Genomic DNA, 14,882 nt, shown 5'->3' with positions numbered 1-14,882 from the left:
CGGGGCTAACAGCGTGGGCCCCAGAGACGGACATGAGAGGCTAAGGCCCCTGCTGCCACCACCAAGAAGCCTGTGTGCGAGCACAGGTCACTATCCACACCTCCCCTCCCGGGAGCCTGTGCAGCCCGCCACTGCCAGGGTCCCGGGATCCAGGGACAACTTCCCTGGGAAAACACACAGCACCCTCAGGCTGGTCACGCTGGCCTCTGCCTCTGCAGGCTCGCCCTGCATCCGTACCCCTTCCTCCCCCTGGCCTGAGTGAGCCAGAGCCCCCGAATCAGCTGCTCCTTTAACCCCGCCCTGTCTGAGCGAAGAACAGACGCCCTCAGGTGACCTACACGCAGAGGCGGGGCCAGATCCAAAGCTGAGCCCCTGGGAGCTGTGCGAACAAAGAAGAGAAAGGGAAATCTCTCCCAGCAGCCTCAGGAGCAGCGGATTAAATCTCCACAATCAACTTGATGTACCCTGCATCTGTGGAATACATGAATACACAACGAATCATCCCAAATTGAGGAGGTGGACTTTGAGAGCAAGATTTATTATTTTTTCCCCTTTTCCTCTTTTGGTGAGTGTGTATGTATATGCTTCTGTGTGAGATTTTGTCTGTATAGCTTTTTTTTTTTTGCGGTACGCAGGCCTCTCACTATTGTGGCCTCTCCCGTTGTGGAGCACAGGCTCCGGACGCGCAGTCTCAGTGGCCATGGCTCACGGGCCCAGCCGCTCTGCAGCATGTGGGATCTTTGCGGACCGGGACACAAACCTGTGTCCCCTACATTGGCAGGTGGACTCTCAACCACTGCGCCACCAGGGAAGCCCTGTCTGTATAGATTTGCTTTCACCATTTGTCCTAAGGTTCTGTGCGTCCGGTTTTTTTTACATTTTTTAAAAATTTTTTTCTTAATAATTTTTATTTTAATAACTTTATTTTATCTTACTTTATTTTCTTTTATCCTCTTTCTTTCTACTTTTTCTCCCTTGTATTCTGAGCTGTGTGGATGAAAGGCTCTTGGTGCTGCAGGCAGGAGTCAGTGCTGTGCCTCTGACGTGGGAGAGACAACTTCAGGACACTGGTCCGCAAGAGACCTCCCAGCTCCACGTAATATCAAATGGTGAAAATCTCCCAGAGATCTGCATCTCAACACCAACACCAAGCTTCACTCAACGACCAGCAAACTACAGTGCTGGACACCCTATGCCAAACAACTAGCAAGACAGGAACACAACCCCACCCATTAGCAGAGAGGCTGCCTAAAATCATAATAAGTCCACAGACACCCCAAAACACACCACCAGACGTGGACCTGCCCACCAGAAAGACAAGATCCAGCCTCATCCACCAGAACACAGGCACTAGTCCCCTCCAACAGGAAACCTACACAACCCACTGAACCAACTTTAGCCACTGGGGACAGACACCAAGAACAATGGGAACTACGAACCTGCAGCCTGCAAAAAGGAGACCACAAAGACAGTAAGATAAGCAAAATGAGAAGACAGAAGAACACACAGCAGATGAAGGAGCAAGATAAAAACCCACCAGACCTAACAAATGAAGAGGAAATAGGCAGTCTACCTGAAAAAGAATTCAGAATAATGATAGTAAAGATGATCCAAAATCTTGGAAATAGAATGGACAAAATGCAAGAAACATTTAACAAGGACCTAGAAGAACTAAAGACGAAACAAGCAATGATGAACAACACAATAAACGAATTTAAAAATACTCTAGAAGGGATCAATAGCAGAAAAACTGAGGCAGAAGAACAGATAAGTGATCTGGAAGATAAAATAGTGGAAATAACTACTGCAGAGCAGAATAAAGAAAAAAGAATGAAAAGAACTGAGGACAGTCTCAGAGACCTCTGGGACAACTTTAAACACACCAACATTCGAATTATAGGGGTTCCAGAAGAAGAGAAAAAGAAAGGGACTGAGAAAATATTTGAAGAGATTATAGTTGAAAACTTCCCTAAAATGGGAAAGGAAATAGTTAATCAAGTCCAGGAAGCACATAGAGTCCCATACAGGATAAATCCAAGGAGAAACATGCCAAGACACCTATTAATCAAACTGTCAAAAATTAAATACAAAGAAAACATATTAAAAGCAGCAAGGGAAAAACAACAAATAACACAAGGGAATCCCCATCAGGTTAACAGCTGATCTTTCAGCAGAAACTCTGCAAGCCAGAAGGGACTGGCAGGACATATTTAAAGTGATGAAGGAGAAAAACCTACAAGCAAGATTACTCTACCCAGCAAGGATCTCATTCAGATTTGATGGAGAAATTAAAACCTTTACAGACAAGCAAAAGCTGAGAGAGTTCAGCACCACCAAACCAGCTCTACAACAACTGCTAAAGGAGCTTCTCTAGGCAAGAAACACAAGAGAAGGAAAAGATCTGCAATAACGAACCCAAAACAATTAAGAAAATGGAAATAGGAGCATACATACCGATAATTACCTTAAATGTAAATGGATTAAATGCTCCCACCAAAAGACACAGACTGGCTGAATGGATACAAAAACAAGACCCATATATATGCTGTCTACAAGAGACCCACTTCAGACCTAGAGACACATACAGACTGAAAGTGAGGGGATGGAAAAAGATATTCCATGCAAATGGAAACCAAAAGAAAGCTGGAGTAGCAATTCTCATATCAGACAAAACACTTGAAAATAAAGACTATTAGAAGAGACAAAGAAGGACACTACAGAATGATCAAGGGATCGATCCAAGAAGAAGATATAACAATTGTAAATATTTATGCACCCAACATAGGAGCACCTCAATACATAAGGCCAATACTAACAGCCATAAAAGGGGAAACTGACAGTAACACATTCATCGTAGGGGACTTTAACACCCCACTTTCACCAATGGACAGATCATCCAAAATGAAAATAAATAAGGAAACACAAGCTTTAAATGATACATTAAACAAGATGGACTTAATTGATGTTTATAGGACATTCCATCCAAAAAACAACAGAATACACATTTTTCTCAAGTGCTCATGGAACATTCTCCGGGATAGATCATATCTTGGGTCACAAATCAAGCCTTGGTACATTTAAGAAAATTGAAATCGTATCAAGTATCTTTTCCGACCACAACGCTATGAGACTAGATATCAATTACAGGAAAAGATCTGTAAAAAATACAAACACATGGAGGCTAAACAATACACTACTTAATAACGAAGTGATCACTGAAGAAGTCAAAGAGGAAATCAAAAAATACCTAGAAACAAATGACAATGGAGACACGACGACCCAAAACCTATGGGATGCAGCAAAAGCAGTTCTAAGAGGGAAGTTTATAGCAATACAATCCTACCTTAAGAAACAGGAAACACCTCGAATAAACAACCTAACCTTGAACCAAAAGCAATTAGAGAAAGAAGAACAAAATCCCCCAAAGTTAGCAGAAGGAAAGAAATCATAAAGAGGAGATCAGAAATAAATGAAAAAGAAATGAAGGAAACGATAGCAAAGATCAATAAAACTAAAAGCTGGTTCTTTGAGAAGATAAACAAAATTGATAAACCGTTAGCCAGACTCATCAAGAAAAAAAGGGAGAAGACTCAAATCAATAGAATTAGAAATGAAAACGGAAAAGTAACAACTGTCACTGCAGAAATACAAAAGATCACGAGAGATTACTAAAAGCAACTCTTTGCCAATAAAATGGACAACCTGGAAGAAATGGACAAATTCTTAGAAATGCACAACATGCCAAGACTGAATCAGGAAAAAATAGAAAATACGAACAGATCAATCACAAGCACTGAAATTGAAACTGGGATTAAAATTTTCCAACAAACAAAAGCCCAGGAACAGATGGCTTCACAGGCGAATTCTATCAAACATTTAGAGAAGAGCTAATACCTATCCTTCTCAAACTCATACCACAATGTTCATTGCAGCTCTATTTACAATAGCCAGGAGATGGAAGCAACCTAAGTGTCCATCATCGGATGAATAGATAAAGAAGATGTGGCACATATATACAATGGAATATTACTCAGCCATAAAAAGAAACGAAATTGAGTTGTTTGTTGTGGGGTGGATGGACCTAGAGTCTGTCATACAGAGTGAAGTAAGTCAGAAAGAGAAAGACAAATACTGTATGCTTACACATATATATGGAATCTAAGGGGAAAAAATGTCATGAAGAACCTAGGGGTAAGACAGGAATAAAGACACAGACCTACTAGAGAATGGACTTGAGGATATGGGGAGGGGGGAAGGGTAAGCTGTGACAAAGTGTGAGAGTGGCATGGACATCTATACACTACCAAACGTAAAATATAGCTAGTGGTAAGCAGCCGCATAGCACAGGGAGATCAGCTCGGTGCTTTGTGACCACCTAGAGGGGTGGGATAGGGAGGGTGGGAGGGAGGGAGACGCAAGAGGGAAGAGATATGGGAACATATGTATATGTATAACTGATTCACTTTGTTATAAAGCAAAAACTAACACCATTGTAAAGGAATTATACTCCAATAAAGATGATAAAAAAAGAAAAAAAAGAAAAACAAATTTGAGTGAAGAGTATCTTGTCTGTATATGTTCACTTTCAATGAAAAATAAATAGATTTTGAATTTTTTTCTTGTATTTTTTGTTCTGATTTTATGTATTGAAATGCAATTTTATGTCTGTTCACTCTAATAAAAAAAATGGAGGCTTATATTTTGAACATGTTTTTTCAATTCTTTTTTCTAGAATTTGTTTTCATTGCATGTTATAAAAAAAAAGTAATCACATGAACAGATGCCCAACACCATTAGTCCCTAAAAAATGTAAGTAAAAACCACAGTCAGACACCTGTCCCACTCACTAGGATGGCCACTGTCAAAGACAGTAATGAGCGCTGACAAGGATGTAGAGAAATGGAAACCCTCATACACTGCTGATGTCACTGTAAAATGGCACAACTACTTTGCATACTAGTATGGCAACTTCTTTAAAAGCTTAAATTTACTGTATGATCCAGTAATTCCATTCCTAGTGGAATGAGAAGTCTAGCCATATATTTGCACATGAATACTCACAGCTGTGTTATTCATAAGAGCCAAAAAAGTGGAAACAATCCAAATGTCCATCAACTGATGAATGGATAAATAAAATGTGGCCTAGCCATACAAGGGAATGTTAGTTAGCCATAAAAAGGAATGGAGTACTGGTACATGCTTCAACATGGATGAATCCCAAAACATTATGCTAAATGAAAGAAGCCAGTCACAGAAGACCACATACTTTATGATTCCATTTATATGAAATGTCCAGAAAAGAAAAATCTACAAAAACAGAAAGTAGATTCATAGTTGCCTGGGGCTGAGGCTGGGAATGGGGATTAACTGTAAATGAGCATCTTTTTGAGGCAACGGAAATGTTCTAATTGTTCTAAAACTGGATTGTGGTTATGGTTGCAAAACTCAGTAAATTTAATACAAGTCACTGAACTGTACACTTAAAACAGTTGAATTTTACGATATGTACATTATATTTCAATAGTTATTTCAAAAAATTTAACGTCCCATGATAGATTGGTGATAAACTGGTCATTCACCAAAGATCATCTGAGAAGCACCACTGTAAGTGACAACCAGGGGACCTTTCCTATAAATAATGTGAGTTTAAGTATAGGTACACATTTGATAAGTTTAAAGCTTTTGGGACTTGACTTTCTGGTTTTAGGTTATATTTCTACTAGCTGGAACTGCCCAAAAGCGTTAAGTTATGCAAGATGTGAATTATCAAGATTTAAGTATTTAAATCCCACTGAACAGTCTGGCCCCACACCCCCACACCCCCACTCCGCCATTTGCCAGTTTGGTTTTAATCTCTGATATTTATTTTTATCCCTTGGAATTCTGTTTTATCGATTTAAAAAGAGTCTGTTAGAGTTGCCATAATGGTACCTTTGTGTACCAGGGTGGTAATGAAACCTCACACAATTATCTCTAGCTCCATTTTCAGTTTTATTTAGTTTAACAGTCTGAAGCATTCAAAGGATTCTGAGACAAACTGAATGACAGTATTAGAGAAGCAGAAATGACTACTCTGAAAGTGTCAGCTGGTAGATTCATACCATGAAGATTATCCCAGATAAGAGCAAATAAGACTCTACTGCAAAGAACACTAGATACAATAAAATTCATTGTGTAAGTATTTGGGAGAGTGCTTGCACAGGAGAAAATGTGAGTGTCAAAGCTGAGTGAATCAAAGCTGAGTGTCATGCCCTTCATACCTATATTTGCTCTAGAGGGGAATTTGATACAAAGCACTGCCATCTTGGACCTATTCCAAGAAAATTTAGATTCTAAGTACCAAAAGGTACTCAAGTTTCATGTCATAAACATTAAGGATAGTGGGTGATCAAGAGTAATGATGGAGAAGAAAATATTATCTTGTCAAAAGAAGTTTCCATTTTTAGTTTTGAACTACATAAACTCACTTAAGTTGCTGAATCCAAGGAATGATCCGTTTCATATCATCATTCACAGACTTCTCCATGTCATCCAGTGTGGCCTGGTCTATAACATAAAGTACTTCATTAATTAATTGCTTACATGAGACACAAGATACCCAGGTAGCCCAAAATTTAAATGAAAATTATTGTTTTAGGCAGAAAGTAGTGTTATTTTTGAGTCAGAGAAAAACTAAACGGAACGCATCATGAGGCATAAATTAACCTAATTTGTTTTCCCTCTTTAACATTTAGGGATAATTAATAGCAAATGTACATTAGCAGGAAGAACAAGTAACAAACAACACGAATTAATTCTTCGCCTATAGTTTAATTACCAAAATTCTTAGTCTAATTAGTTAATATTATTAATTTGTATGTATTTCAAAGTCATAGTATTACTAGACTTAGAACCTTAAAAATTATAAAACTCCACTAAAATGTTTATTTATTAAACACAAATGATCTCTGGCATAAGCACGATCTGTTGGCTGAAGATTAGCTTGCTAAATGTCACTTAGAATTTTTAATGACCTAGAAAATGCCAATAATAGAATGTTGAGCAAAAAGCAAAATATAAAATGAGTTCAACTAAAGAAAGAAGTATAGAAAAAATTAGAAGAGCATTGCTATGGATTGAACTGCATCCCCCCAAATTCATATGTTGAAGCCCTAACTCCTCATGTGATAGTGTTTAGAGGTGGAGCCTTTGGGAGATAATTAGGTTTAGATAAGGTCATGAGGGTAGGCCCTCATATAAGATTAGTGCCCTTATAAAGAGACACCAGAGAGCTTGCTCTCTCTCTCTCTTCCTGCCATGTGAGGATACAGCATGAAGGCTGATGACTATAAGCCAGGAAGAAAGCTCTCACCATAACCTGACCATGGTGGCAACCTTATCTCATACTTGAAACCTCCAAAACTGTGAGAAAATAAGTTTCTGTTATTTAAGCCACCCACTCTGTGGTTCCCTGTTATGGCAGCCTGAGCTAAGACAAGCATATATCCACTAAAAACAATAATTACCAACAGGCAACTACTTTTTTGCTCCTCTCATTTTTACATGTTTAGTTTTTCTACTTATGAGTATGTACTGTGTTAATCATCAAGAAAACAGTTAAATAAAGTTTTGAAGAGCAAACAACAATTTCCTAATGTGTCACTTATCATTTAGCCATCATAAATGTGATGTGATTCAAAGTAATGAGGCCACTTTTCCATAAGCAGTTCATAGAAAAATCTATCTTTATAGCCATACGACATAGCCATACGATATAACCAGAAAGCCTTTTATTTTCATCAATCTATCTAGCTTAATATTAATTTCAAATGGTAAATGTGCTAATATATTCAAGAACACTATTCCATCAGCAATACAAAAACACTAAGTTCCTAGTATTTCATCATTTCAGAACACCAACTTGGTAACAGAACATGCTAGAAATCAAACTTCAATTTCTACTGTGTTTAAGCCAGAAAAAAAATCCTTTCCTACAGGATTCTGTACCCTGAGTCATCTGAGATGTTTATACTGTCATAAATTTGTTCTTCAGCTGTGAATGACATTAGATTGTAGTCTTCTCCATGACACCCTACTATTAGTGGTAAAATAGTTAATCTAAGAAAAGATCAGCCATCAATATTATTACTTTTACATAAGAGAAACAACATGAATGTACTTCATACTGGGAAGTTTCACTTCTGGTACAAGAGAGTTAAAATGGGCCCCAAGGAATAGACATCAGCCAGAGTTATTCCTTCCATATCTACTTTCCATACACTGTTTATACCACCCCTCCCAATACCTTATGGCAAAAAATTTTTATTCTGCTTTTGTTAAAAGTATTTTTCTTTACCTTGAGTGAGTCTATCATTTAGTAACTTACCAAGTCCATAAAGCATCAACTGGAACATTCCAGAATGCAAATCTACAAAAATGTGTAGACACTCCGAATTACCACAGGGCTCCAAGATGGGAACAACAAGAGCTGGAAGTGCAGTCTCTATGGAAGCTGAACAGTTAAGAATTAAGTTATATTTCTATCTGAATATCCACCCCCGCAAAAAAATACATATATTTCTCAGTGAGTAGAAACGAACCAACTGCTGAATGATCCTGAATGTTACAGGAAAAACATAATTTTGCTAAACTGGGTTAGTAATATTACGTCACTTAGTAGCTCAAAAGCAGAATGTAATCTACAAGGTGACCTGAAACAAACACACCCATCTCAAATACTACAGCAAAGAAAAAAACCCTCCAAGATTCCTTTAAAAAGGTTAAAATAGCTCGTGAAAATTTAACCTTATCAGTGAGCTGAGTTCTAGTTTTACTTTCACACAGTAATTACTAATAAGCTAATTTGAAGGATTTTCTTTCTGATATAATGGGAAAAAAATATTGTTTGGTAAATAGAATAAACTTCATTTATGGCCTAAATATTTTTAATGCCATTTTTCATAAAGAGAGGTTTTTCTGGCAATTAGGGCCCATGTATTTAAAAAAACCTCTGAACGCTATTAAACATTGATTATACAGGAAAAGATTTTTTCAAGTTATTTATGTACCTCATTTTCAAGTCACAGATGAAATAAGAACAGAGGCAACTGCTAAACACAAATTCCCAAAGCTGCCAATATACTCTTTCTAGAGTTTCACAGTATTTCCACCAGGCCCGATTAACTTTCCTCTTAATCTCACAAGTTGGTATAACACAATCCAGTAAAGGAGCAAAGTCCTGAAAGCACACCATGTGCTCATCACATTGATGACCTGCTAAAGGAATATGCTCTTCTGGTTACCACAGTCCTTTAAAGCTACACTGCAGGAGAAGGGCGGGGAGTGAGTAGAGTGGTAGCGTAGGCCCAGCCCTTCACCAGGTGTGACTTCTCTGTGCTACTTTGTTAAACAAGGACAATGACATCTTCCTGTCCACGCCATGGGTTCAGGAAGAAGCAATGACAAGCTTTAAAGGTGCTTTAGAAAGCAAAGTGCTCAATAATGTACATTTTCTGTATTTATGTACCAAAGAAACAAACCAAAACCCCTTGTTATAAATTTGCAACAATTAAAATAGGTGATGTTGCCACTGGTACTGTCTATACAAACAAAATAATAAATCAAAAAAAGATTGCAGGAAGCATATTTAATCAGAGGAAAACAAACTGCTTTCAAGTGTATCTAACGTATTTGCATACAAATCTTTAACATGCAGGTCCAGCATAACTCATCTAAAACAAACAAAAAAACAGGACAAAAAAGGCACAAACGGGAATTTCTTTTACAATATTCTATCATTCAGACCAGTGTGACAAATTTAAAAAGTGCTTAGAGATTTGAAGCAGAGTTGCTGATTTTTAAAATATATCTGTACTGTCTTAATTCCTAATGGGATAGGAATGTACTCTTTAAAACACAACTATTTTTAAAGTGTAGCAACGGAGTAAAACTAATTCTGACAATTGGGATGACAACTATAATTTCAATCTAATTAACAAAATTAAATATTTTTGAAAAGATAGGGCATCAGAGAAGAATACAGAGAACACAGTCCAAAAGATAGAAAATACTTTGATGTACATCTCTGAACATATTTTATGGCTGCCGATGTCTGTATTTTTCTTTACAGAAAATAAAATATATAAGGCCTTAAGCATTTAAAGGCAACAGGTTTTAATGGAGTGTATCCAGAATGGAGAAGCTTATGGAGAATGAAAGGCCGTGCAAAATGACTGAGCTGCACACTTCTTCCTGCAGCAGGAATATATACAAATCTCCTCTTTCATTTCTCCCTATCTATTTATTGAGGACAAAATGAGGAATGTACCAACAGACAATAATATAAAGTGGGAAGACTGAAGAGAAGCAACTAAGCCCAATTAGGAATGGCTGTGTGTGGTTCACAGCTTCTGAACTGACCTTGAGACCCCAAATCTGGTGCTGACAGAGCACAACCCAAGGGAGAGCACCCTGGCTTCCTAGAGTCAGGTGATGATGAGAAGGGGCTGCAGGGCAAGTTACCTTTAGTGCCTTGAACTGCCTTTTTAAAATTGCTCTCCCAGAGTCCTGCCTACCCTTCCCTGAGACATTCCCACCCCACACCTCCCACCCTCAAGAAACCACACAATGCCCCCTGGGCTGTCTAAAACCTGCTATCTGTACACTCCCCTAGCCCTTCCTTGAAATGCTCCATTCTCCCGAGCTACTCATTTCCTCGGCTTATTCTAGTGAGGAGTTGGAAGAAAAGCCAGCTAATTAAGGGTAATTGCACTAAGGGGTTCGCAGAACAGACTATGGTCCCTGGTCCCAGCAAAGGATCTGACTAAAGCATGCTTTCCCATCACAAAAGAGATCAAGTAAGACTACATGAGAGTATAAATGCATGAACGTGAATTTAAAAAAACAGTTAAAGCATATGTCCTAAAATGGTGGGTCAGCAGACCTTTTCCTACAGCAGTCCTTGTTTCCAGAATTGTTCCGATTAAAGCAGGGCTGAGGGGCCAAACCCCACGTGCAGAAACCTCCCTCTCCTTCAAAACAGTCTCCAAAGCACCTTTCTCTAACGCTGAGGACTCAACAGACTCGTAGGGCTTGAAAACCACTACCGTAGCACACTCCCACTACAGTAAGAGATCCAGGAAGAGCCTGGACTAACATCCTCAAATTACAGATGAGGAGAATGGGGCCCAAAGAATTTAAGTGACTTGTTCAAGAGCAGAAGAGCAGCTGAACCCACATCTTTTGGCTACTCAAGCAGTGACATCTCTACAAAATGCTGCTAAAGAAAAATCTTCGCAACTTACGTGAACAACACGCAAAACTATTCCTAGGTAAACACACGTTCAGTCCATTTTTCAAAGTAGTTTAAATATCCCCCAGGCAATCATACTGAGGTTTTTTTTACTTACTAAGACTTGTTTACAGATGATACTAAAGTAAACCAGAGCCTATCAAAAGATCATAAACCCCAATTTTCTACAATCCCAATGATATTTTAGAATTTCACTATTTTGAAAAATTAGAAATAATTAAAATTAGAAAAATTAAGATTGCAAAAATACTGTGGGCACCAGGTAATCACAGCTAAAAACTGGGGTAGGAATAGTAAATATGCTCATTGTAATACTGTGAAACAATATTCCTAGAATGAAAGCACTTACTTTGTAAATGACTGACCGTCCCCATACGCTCTGAATATACCAGGTAATTAGAAGATTTTTCACTATGTGTGCATATCTTTATTTCTTATTTTGAATCCTGTTAATGTATTAACAACTCAAAAACATTTTTAAAAAGACAAGGGATATATTTTGCTTCATTCAAACAGGCATTATTTCATAAATACATTATAAATATTTGCAAAGCTGCCTTAACCTTTTAGAAGAAAAAACAAAAGAAGACTCATATTAAAATGTTAAAATAGCTTCTGTTTCAATAGGAAAGAAAAGTTTTAAGGAGAGTTGATATACATACATTTCAAAAATAAGGTCAAGCTAAATGAAAAAGAAGAAAGTAAGGGAAAAATTAAGACAAGCTTGGTAGATCACAAATTAAAATGCAGCCTCTACAACAAAATCCGTATATCAGGAAAAAAATCATTAAGAAAGACTCTTCAGAAAATAAAAGTGGATACTAATTTAAACAAAAGAAAGACAGAAATACCATTTTAAAAGAACCTACAATTTTCATTGGCATTGAAACCTCTAAGAATGGCCTTCAGTTCCTGGAGCTTCTGATGAGCTCGTGCATGGACACTGTCAATCAGGAGTTTTTCTATTGATAAATGATCAATCTGCATAAACAAGAACAGAATTGTATGTGCAATTTAAACATTTTTACTTTAAAAGCCCGAGAGTAGATTTTTGTGCTCCAAGATACTTCCTTTTAGAATCACAATGATTAAGTGTTAACCAGTAAAAGAAAGCAAACTTAAAATTAAAAAAATAAATTTAAATGGTATTGATAACTTAAAGGCTACAGTTAACATTCTGGCAACTATAGATCTGATCTAAATTACAGAATTTGAAAGAACATCTTAAAAATTATATTAGATGTTAAAACAACCACAACAAATGTACAAGCATAACATTCATTTAAAATAAGTTTCATAAAGGGTTTTAGGAACAATTAGGTATTTTAAAGGATTTGTGCTAACAGTTTAAGTATAAATGGTAAGTTATATTACTATATTCATTTAATCAAACCAATATTGAAATATATTGAGTTCTTTTACCTTCATGGCTCTTTCTACTAATTTGGAATCAGAAGCTGGCAAAGGAGGATCATGAAAAATCTGTAAAGGCTTGGAGACATCATTCTCATCAATTTTAATTGTAACTTTGTGAACAGATGCTGTTCCTGTTTTTCTCCCAAGAACCTGTTGACTAAAGAGAAAAAAGAAATATTAAGATTTTTTTCCAACACAGCCTGTTAACTTCTGGAATAAAAGAGAGACAGTCTATTGTGCACCTTATCCAGAGTCTAGAACATGGCAGGTCCTCACTGTTCGTTGAGGGAATATTAATATTGGGAAGACAGCTATTCTATAATCCAACACAATATGATTTACTACATTAAAAAAAAAACACAGACACAGAATTTAAAAATAAAACACATGCACACACACACAAAAAGGCCAAAACAATCTTTAAGTGGTGTCTATTCACCTTTGATTCCTTTACAGAAAATGGGAATCAAGCAAAGTTCAAATAGGGAATAGAGGATTGGAAAACAGCCTGATACTGATTTTCCCCCAAAAAACTTCCCCAAAAGTTTTTAAAAGGTGCAATCCAAAATATAACACTGTGATAAGCAAGAATTTTTTTAAAAATGATACCTGATAATCTAACCTAATGGTCTTTTAGCAATCTGGTATGAAGCCAGAGTAATCTAATCTTTAAGAATAGTAAGTTTTGAGCTTCCCTGGTGGCACAGTGGTTGAGAGTCCGCCTGCCGATGCAGGGGACACGGGTTCGTGCCCCGGTCTGGGAGGATCCCACATGCCACGTGAGCGGCTGGGCCCATGAGCCATGGCCGCTGAGCCTGCGCTCCGCAACGGGAGAGGCCACAGCAGTGAGAGGCCCGCGTACCACAAAAAAAAAAAAAAAAAGAATAGTAAGTTTTACTACAAATAGATAAACGTCTACATATTTAAAATATGCCATGTTCTAAGAAAGGTGTCAATTATGGATGTCCTATGTGGTTTATATACCATAGGACTTTACCATACAAAATCATGTTGCTAGAGGTACACAGAGGTATATGGTAAATCAGATGTATGAGAGAAAGAGAGAAACAAAAAGAGTATTTACAGTCATTGCATGACCCCACCAGAATCAACTTTACTTACTTCCAAACTGAGAGGGAGAGGCACTTTCCTGCATGATACCTTTCCACCTGTACGAGGTCTCCCCACCGCTCTCGGATTAACATTAGAGTTTGGGAATGTAGCACTTCTAACTGAAGTGATAAGCAGAAAGAATCTGATGGATCTTGTTAAGCAAATCTAAGATATTACTACAACAGCCAGTGAAGTATAAGCAAACTTCATTTAACAAACGCTCTATTCCCCAAAAGTTGGCTATTATACTTCTCCAATAACTTATACAAAAAGTGTTGGAATTTGTGACATAATTTTAGAAAAAGGTTTTGCATTTAATTTTGAACCAACATAAACAAAATGTAAGGTCCAGGTTGCCCCTTAATTCATCATAGTTTAGAGAATATGGGTAGACTAAATGGTACTTTTTTTCTCTCCAAATAGTACTATTTCTACCTTATCATTTAAAGTTTTTACCTGCAAAGTCAATAGTAAAATTTAAAACTTCATTTTTTATAGACATATCACTATTCTTTACACTGGCCAGTTCCCCAACCCCCGTTTCCACCCAAAAAGGGTGACGGGGAGAGTTTAAGCTGCTCTAGTTCAGGACTAGGGGCAGATGGAAATTGTGTGTGTGTTGGGGGACACAAATTCTTTACAAATACAGGGCTCAAATTTCAGAAGGATACGCAGGCAGTTGTACATGTCCTGAAGAGGTTTCTCATCGGCAAAGAGCCTAGACTGTACCAGCTGATGAATAAAGTTGATCTGCATACTATGAACCAAGGCTCGCCCATCTTCCATTGGCAGGAGAAAAGAAGGTGGTTAATCAGAAAAGTGTACAGATTGTGTCATAGACCAACTAAGGAAGAGTATATTCACTAACGATGAGTTTAAAAAAACTGAAATTATCTATGAAAACTAGAGAGCACACTAGAGAAACACTGAAACTTCTGTGGTCAGTAGGCAGTTACAATTATCATAAAACCTACATCAGATTACAGGATAAATTGCTAAACACATGTATTATTCTGCAAGAATGTTTCAATAATATAACACCCAACATTTAAATCAATACATA

The 14,882-nt window shown here is 37.5% G+C and overlaps 1 protein-coding gene across 4 annotated transcripts in view; it reads right to left on the bottom strand.

The window, feature by feature from the left end:
* The window catches only part of MED14 (mediator complex subunit 14), a 74,725-nt gene that overhangs the window by 44,584 nt on the left and 15,259 nt on the right, over positions 1–14,882 (bottom strand). For all 4 annotated transcript variants that reach the window (XM_030834933.2, XM_030834935.2, XM_030834936.2 and 1 more), the window contains exons 7-12: positions 14,491–14,598; positions 13,829–13,961; positions 12,713–12,863; positions 12,160–12,271; positions 8,366–8,491; positions 6,468–6,546 (exon numbers count right to left, since the gene is read on the bottom strand). In XM_030834933.2, the coding sequence (XP_030690793.1) occupies positions 6,468–6,546; positions 8,366–8,491; positions 12,160–12,271; positions 12,713–12,863; positions 13,829–13,961; positions 14,491–14,598 (709 nt within the window). The remainder of the gene's footprint in view (positions 1–6,467; positions 6,547–8,365; positions 8,492–12,159; positions 12,272–12,712; positions 12,864–13,828; positions 13,962–14,490; positions 14,599–14,882) is intronic.

This window comes from Globicephala melas, chromosome X, assembly GCF_963455315.2.
Source record: "Globicephala melas chromosome X, mGloMel1.2, whole genome shotgun sequence".
Taxonomy (NCBI): Eukaryota; Metazoa; Chordata; class Mammalia; order Artiodactyla; family Delphinidae; genus Globicephala; species Globicephala melas.
Note: the sequence above shows the minus strand (reverse complement) of the source record. Positions and strands in the feature narration are given on the sequence as shown.